The sequence below is a fragment of the Sinohyriopsis cumingii genome, chromosome 8, assembly GCF_028554795.1.
Source record: "Sinohyriopsis cumingii isolate HCF-2022 chromosome 8, ASM2855479v2, whole genome shotgun sequence".
Taxonomy (NCBI): Eukaryota; Metazoa; Mollusca; class Bivalvia; order Unionida; family Unionidae; genus Sinohyriopsis; species Sinohyriopsis cumingii.
Window position 1 is genome coordinate 16,992,522 of NC_142968.1, and position 8,033 is coordinate 17,000,554.

The 8,033-nt window shown below is 34.4% G+C and overlaps 1 protein-coding gene across 2 annotated transcripts; it reads left to right on the plus strand.

Moving 5' to 3' along the window:
* Positions 1–2,043: 2,043 nt before the first annotated feature.
* On the plus strand, positions 2,044–7,656 carry LOC149793047 (upsalin-like). Of its 2 annotated transcripts, none has more exons than XM_089966943.1 (4): positions 2,044–2,199; positions 2,694–2,822; positions 7,063–7,245; positions 7,531–7,656. In XM_089966943.1, exons 1-3 carry the CDS (start codon positions 2,142–2,144, stop codon positions 7,233–7,235), a joined length of 360 nt encoding a protein of 119 aa, XP_089823069.1. In that variant the 5' UTR covers positions 2,044–2,141; the 3' UTR covers positions 7,236–7,245; positions 7,531–7,656. The 2 variants fall into 2 exon arrangements, with proteins under 2 accessions (XP_089823069.1, XP_089823070.1); XM_089966944.1 differs by having other exon boundaries at positions 2,047–2,193.
* The last annotated feature ends 377 nt before the right edge of the window (positions 7,657–8,033 follow it).

The window sequence follows — 8,033 nt, forward strand, 5'->3', positions numbered from 1 at the left end:
TTCTTTCAACGCTCTACCCCAGAAAAGAAATATAACTCGGTAAATAATGACAAAAATAGTTATTAATAAAAAATATAGCAGGATGAATGCACATGTGCATGTTCAGCTCTACAGGCTGGACTCAACACGGTATGATACAAATGTAAATGTAATTATTATTATGTATATCTTTAGTGAGTGCTTACATTTTATTCATGATTGTAAATTGTACTTTGAGGTAATGGTCATTAGGAAGTAGGATGTTTACATACCTAATTTTCACACATGATCTTAGGTTATAAATAGCTTGTGTATAAGATTAGAACATTCTAGAAACAGACTTGTTTACAATTTGGTTGGAAATTTCCACTACAATGAATCACATCTAGGTCAAGTGAAAATGTGTGTAAATAGGGACTTGTTAAACAAATAGTTAATGGCTATTTAAATATCAATCTGTTACAATCCTTTATAGTTATATTGTGATTCGAGATAATTTACTTATCTAAATTGTTCATTGGAATTACTAAGTGCTCATTGATTTTAGATTAACACATTACTTTGAAACTTTTGTGAACTCATCCAAGACATTCTGTATTGCATCATTGTGATATATCTGGTCTTAATTTAGGAGAGATTCGTAATAGGAATAAAATGACAATAATATAACTGTATCTACGGCCTTTTAAATGTAGAAACAACGCGTACGCTGAATTGGCCAGAATTAATGTGTGTTAGTTCTAACTCTACATTCACTTTTCAGGATGATGGATATTTGAACTCACTTACCTTCGTCACCAATACACAACCACTCATACAGGTTATAGTCCATTTCTGCTGCACGATTTTTATTTACTGTAAATCATCCATTACCCATTGGAGTTTATTGGATTTGGTAATTTTACCATTAGAGATGTTAAACCAATAGAGCAAACAATGGACAGTAATCAATGCATTCATATTGAAATGTTCCATTCTAAGCGGGATATCGGTTATCACTCACAAGGATTTGATGACCATAGTCCGAAAGATTTAAAAACTTCATGTCATCACATGAATGACAACCACTTCACCAAGTTCTCGACAAGTTAACTATTATGTAATCGATACAAGTTTGTTATTCAAATAGTCATGCTTAGTTTAAAATAATTTACAACAGCTTTAAGTTCAGCAGTCAAATTTCGTACGACAGCTTATATTCGTACGACAGCTTACGTCCAACAGTCATAATTCATGCAACAGCTTACGTCCAATGGTCAACATTTCGTACAATAGCTTACGTCCAACAGCCATTTACTAAACGTAACAGCAAGGGTGCCCAATAGTTGTCACAGAACGATTGCATCATTCTACCTGTTTCTCACCGTCTGCATTCAGTTTGAATAGTGAAATCGGTAACATGCTTCGGTGTGCATAAGGGATTAACTGCAATATCGCTCTCAACCAATTGTAACAAACAATTTTCCAAAACGGATGAGGATTACAAATTACTGACATCCAAAATGCACACATGTATTATACTTACTTTGTGTGTACACGTACAACACGTTATGCGTATGTTGTATGTCAAGGTTGGACATGTTATGCATTGCCTAATCAGTTCTTAGAAATGTCTGTTAATAATTAATTAAACTGCAGATGAATTCTTTAAAGGCATATAATAAAATATCAACATCGGAAGACATGTATTTCTCGTGAATATGAAACGTTAGCCAATCACATTGAAGACTACGTGTCTTGAGATGTGCTGTTATCACAAAAACACTCGATAACGTACAGCTATTTCTATTAAAGTATAATCTGTCTGTGTGGAACTACTTACGCAGATGGCTTGTTTATGAAATGTACATTTGCACGTATTTCACGTTAAAAAAATATGTATTAAGATGTACACATTTTTGAACGTAATTTTCTCATAATTAAAGTTATTTAGTGCTAGATTTAAGTATTTTCTCAATTTCATTAACGTGTGTTAAATTTAGGTACATACCTTGTTCTGAATCGCGTTTTAAAGATGCAAAAAAGAATATGATAAATTGTCGTGACATGTCTGCACGTGTGATGTTCTTGGTGTATAAAAGCAATGGACTGACACGTGATAGCATTTCACAGTTGAGAGTTTCTATCCAGCTGGTTTATTTACCTGCAGAAGAATATTGGCGATGCATATATTAAGCGTCTTAATTGTGTGTGTCCCATCCTTTGTTCTTGGAGGTGGCGGCAAGTTATTTTCGTGATTCAAATTCTAAATTATTTGTTAACTTTGTTTGAATGTAGACACTCAATCGATTCATTAAAGTTTGAATGTATTAAGTTACTAGTTTATTTAGTAATTAATTAATAATTTACTGTGGTGAATTACTTTATTTTAATTAACATATACACTATTAAATTATTCAAAGAGTTTCTCTCTCTCTCTCTATACACACACATATATATATGCGTGTGTGTGCGTAAGCAGAGGGCACATACAAACTCGATTCATTCACACATTTGTACAATCTTCAGGAAGGTAGTTGTCTTTATTAGTTGGAGGCTGTTTATCCATTTAGCCATTATCTTTCTTAACCATGCATCTCTTAGGATACTTAAACTTTCTGTGCAGTCTATTACCAGGAATATTTTCGTTATATAGTTTGATTCTAAATGTAGTAAACCATATATACATGCGTATTACACTCATTAGACAAAACTCATAATATTTGCAATTACAGGCTGGTATGGGAATGTATGCAGATACTCTTCAGACGGTCCTGCGTGCAAAACTGACCTCGATTGTAATGATCCGGAGGTACATTGCTATAACCCATATGGCTTGACACATGGAAGATGCTGTGTCAAACGTAAGTTTAAAAATAGTGATTTGTGTCTTTCTCATTTCCAGAGCTTCTTAACTACATTTAAAAGATACAAGAATAATAATTTGTATGCCATCAAGATCAATTTGGCAAGATCGTGTTTTGGCCTGCAATTTGGCAAGATCATGTTTATTCTGTCACTCTCGGTTCTGGTATTGATGGGGTCAAGCATCAATTGATATAGAACAAAGTCAATACCAAATTATAACTTTGCATATATGTAGTCTCTGGACACGCTCTCTCTCTCTCTCTCTCTCTCTATATATATATATATGTGTCAACCAGGTTAGATAGATGGTCTTTCAGTAGTTCATAGAATATTTGAGGGCCAGCCATAGGGTTCCCGTTACTCCTTTGACACTAAAAGATAAACGTTTATTACGTGGTACTTTGGACCCGACAATATTTGTTCTAATTTCATAGATTGCAATTAATGATTAAACGTGCAAGTCATGTTACATCAGAATCTTGGCAAATATTGTACCAGCTATTAATAGCATGCCGATATCCGGGTAGTTGTTGCAGAATTGTCTGTTGCTTCTCTGCTTGTACAAGCGAATTATGGATGCATCTTCGTACTCCTGTGGTATAGTTCCCTGATTTCCACATTAACTGGACGGGTTCAGTAAGCTGATGTACCATGTGTGAGCCTCCGGCTTTGTAAACGTCTGCTGGTATGCAATCATACAAGTTTGTTATCTCATTCCTGTCTGCGCAGGACTTAACTGCATCTGCCTTATTGTTCAGCCGTGAGTCTTGAAACTATGTGAGTTTGCATTGGACAGTCCGCTTGATGCTGTTAAAGTCTGCCGTTTTTAATGAAGTTTTGTCTTCTATGCAGGCCTTATGTAGTCTATAATCTCATTCAAAAGACCCTGAGTGGCATCACACTTTTCGTGCAGCCAATTCGTATGCTTGCTTGTAATGGAACTGTCAGTTTTCGATGCATTTTTTTTTACAAACTTTTTATAGTCGTTACGTTAATTGTTTTGTTAACCTAGTAACGTACGGTCCTTCTCGTAGCTGAACATGTCCAATTTTAAAGCATATATTTTTCTTTTTAACGGCGTTAAAATTATTTTTATCGCCGGCTGATTGCCTATTCATACTTACTATAATAATTTCATTGATTTAACAGCACCATCCATTCTTCCATTGATAATATCTAAAGTAAAGCATCTGTGGCAATCTTTGTTGTCGATTTCAATACAAACATTACAAGCGCGTTTACTCCAAGATAGTAATCCTAATCGCGTTACAAAGTCAGCTGAGCTTTTTTGTACACCTTTCTACCACTTCCAGTACGTGTATCATGAACATAATCATCAAAAACTGGTGGGTTTTTTTATTGTGTTTGTTGTGATGATGAAAAATGCGGCAATGACTCTTCTTGCCCTTTCGTAATAGATCTTTTTGCATTTCTTCGCTTATGTTATACGCATGTTCTTTCAATTCTTTTGTATAAAACATATTTCTTTTTCGACCATGATCTCGATTTATTTTGATTAATTGATCTGTATAACTTAATGAAAAATGAAATTCTCAAGGGACTGGAAATACCTTACTTGCAGGTATTCATAAATCACGTTCACGTAAATTTATTTTTTCAATGATTATGGCATTTGTCAGACCTTCTAAAATGTGTTGCCATGTACTTCCGTTAATTTTTGTATTGCTTGTTGCTGGTTTCCTAGAATTGTATTTTGTTCCAGTTGCTCTTTTTATTATCTCCATAATTAGCTTCTTTTTTGTTTTACACCTTGCGTTGAGAGACTAGTCTGGATTAGTTTAAATATTTCTGGTTAACTATGTTTTACTAGCTACGTCTGTTGATCATATTAACAAAAACAGTCATCACAAGATAAACATGCTTTCGACGCTCTTGGGAACAAAAGCATTCCTTTATTGCTACCTGACATTTATTTTGTTAATGTACTACGTGTTTCAGAGTTAAGAAAAAGTCATTTTGAAGTTGGTATTGACATAAAAACCATTCTTACTATATATAAGAAAATGTCCCATGTATTTATATAATGACAGAGACAAAAATGCCGGTACATACGTGTCGATGGTTTTTTTATAGTATGAAAGGAAAAATCGATTACAACCACACCATAGTCAGCATCAGCCTCGATCAACATAATCGTGACGATCAAAACGCGTACAACGTATGTTTTACAAGGGTGCCTATTGTTTCGAAAGGTACTATCCATATTACACGTTTACAATGCGTAATTTAAATATCGCTAACGACAGCTAGAATCGCTACAATCGAAGCTACTTTAAATCTCTTTCTGCTTATCGCATCAAGTTCAAGTGTTGGTTTAGAGTTATAGATGTTTTTCATCAAAAGTTGAGCCTATCATGCAAAAAAATAAATAAATAAAAAAAATCCATGTGTTTATACATAAATGTGACGAACATGAAAATGCTAAATCAAATTAAAACATGTCTGTGTGGAACTAATTTTGATATGTATGACCTCGTTAACAAACTATGAACAGTTGACAGTATTATTGCTGAAATGTCCCCAATGGTCATAAATAAACACGAACATACACCTTAAAATACAACGAAAACAACGAAAAGTACTTCGAAGGTTTGTTACCTTCATTATGAAGCAATGTACGTGATTTTCCTAGCTCAGTAGCTATGACAGCGTGATAATAATTATTTTGATTTTACTCTTTGGAAACCTCGTAAATTATCCTTTGCTAATTTGTTCACCAACATGATTAAGCTGCTGACTTCATAGGGATGACATGATCTAGTTTCCATCTAAGTGGAAACAACGTGTTGCTTTTCAATGTGTTGTGTTATTTGGATTTTTAACTTAGCTTTGACAGTCTGAGCCATACCGCTAAGATATCTGCAGCGTGACCGTTTTATAGTGATGTCTAGCACTGGGGTATCATGCCACAGACATGTGGCATTATGTCCCATCCAGTGAAAATATCCTGAATCCAAGTCGTCCAGCCCTAACACTAACCTCTTAATGCTGTGAGCCAAGCGAGGCAGCTGCTAGTACAATTTTTATAAGTCTTTGGTATGACTTAACAGGGGTTTGAACCCGCGACCTTACGCAACTAACCACTTAGGCCACCGGAGAGGTCTTTCAGCGTAATCGTAGGTAACCAAGATGTCTTGGAACATAATATATGGTACTCTACTCATTGTTTCCACGATGGTGCGATTCTTTGTTACAGCATTTTTAATTACGGTTAGGTATCTATATTCTCGCCGTATCTTCCAAAGTTAAATATCTATTAATCTTTTTTTTTTTAACTGTGAATTTTCTTGTTATATTTTCGTCATGTCTTCGTAATCTCAAGTAATGATTCAATAATAATGTTAACATATTCTCGTTGTAAATCCGCAGTCACATATTTTAACAGTGTTGCGTCTAAAGCTGTGCCAAGACCCATGTAATCATCATCCTGCGTAACATTCAAGTTTATTACACCGCATGCAATAACTTAATTAGTAATCTTGACGTATTATTTGCTTTGAAAATATTACCATATCTAAGCTGATCAAGAGAAAACTTTCTAAATTCAACATTCACTAATAGTCCTCGTGATGCGATATAGCATACTTCCAAACTGGAGACAATGAGAGATACATAGTATTTTGGCATGTAGCATCGACCTCTACAAACGGGCAGTTCAAGTCTAATAAAATTATTTCTTCATCGATTATAATGTTTCGATCTGGGTAACAGCAAATTCCCCCAATGTCAGCAATACGTATATCATTATCAGCAACTAAGCCATCCATGGAGTCTTATAACAGCCTCAAATAATATTAACCATAAGCAACATAATGATATGTAATATGTTTTTAACCAACATTTGAATAGCTATATCAATGAAGGCTGAAAATTGATGCAGTCTTAAAACGCACGCAATTTCCAAGCGACCTAATGTTTTATTTGTTATATCATATTATTCAGATGACTTTCCTTTTCATTTATATTGGTCGACAAAACCAGACATTTTTATAATTAGTATAAATATTTTTCAATTCATTGAAAAACGTTGTATGTAATGTAGTGTGCTAAGTATACATTGTCGAAGGTTATAGCCATAACTTTAAATATACCATAGTGTTAGGCCAAGAGATTTAATAAAAAGATAGGTCGTCAAAAATTCTAAAATAAATACAAAGCCTTCGTTTCATAAATCGACGACTCATGGGACTCTTGGAATCTTCCATTATAAAACAGTGGAGTATGCCTGCCCCAATGGACCCGGTAGATACGATGATCCCAAGGGATTCCCACCAAGTGTTGTCCGGTGCCTTAACCCCTTTCCTTGGTTTTTCTGTGGTTGGGGTCATTACTGCCGCACAACATGGGAAGGACCAACAAAGATTCTTGGAGTTTGCTGCCCTTTCTGACGCATATCGGGTAAGACATAACTAAAACAGTAATATTAAAAAATTTTTTAATTAAATCACACTTACGTTTGGGTAAATATGTATCGTGTTGCCTCTAAAGCTATTTGGAAGAGTAAATGATTTTTCTCTCCTCATATAGACATTTAGGCTTGATTGTGGGAATAAATCTTGCATTAATTACAAGCAACGTTATGATGTAAAGTAAACTGCGCAACATAACAAATAAATTTTCCATTAAAAACTAGTCTTCTAGTTTCTTTTCTATCCATATTAGTAATTTGTTTATGTTTTTCAGGTAAGCAACGTTTTCGGTAAATGTCTTGCTGAGTATTTCAGACTACACAGTTCCCGTCTTGAAGTTATGTTGTTTCGAACACATTGGTAATATACACTCGACCTGTAATAAATGTTTAACACAAAATACATGATTTTATGTAGTGTTATTTGTGTGATTAACTGCGCGACAATTTCCACACATAAATGTTTATTCGCAAGCACTACGTGATTCTGAATAACAAAGTGGTGGGCCCTGACTGAGAAGTCCGAAAAAATATGACGATGAAAAACGTTTAGGAAAATTATGAAAAAATGATACTAAATGTTGATTAAAATGCATGAGGTTAAAGGAGTTTTCATGTATATAAAACTGAAGCCACGATTACCTTATTAACTAATATTGTATCGCTAGTAAGTGGAACTCAGGGTGATAGAATATCTTAATTAATTGACATTTCTGCCAAACTTCGTGCACATGCACTGAGCAGCTTTACATTTACAGCCCATTCATTTCAAACATTC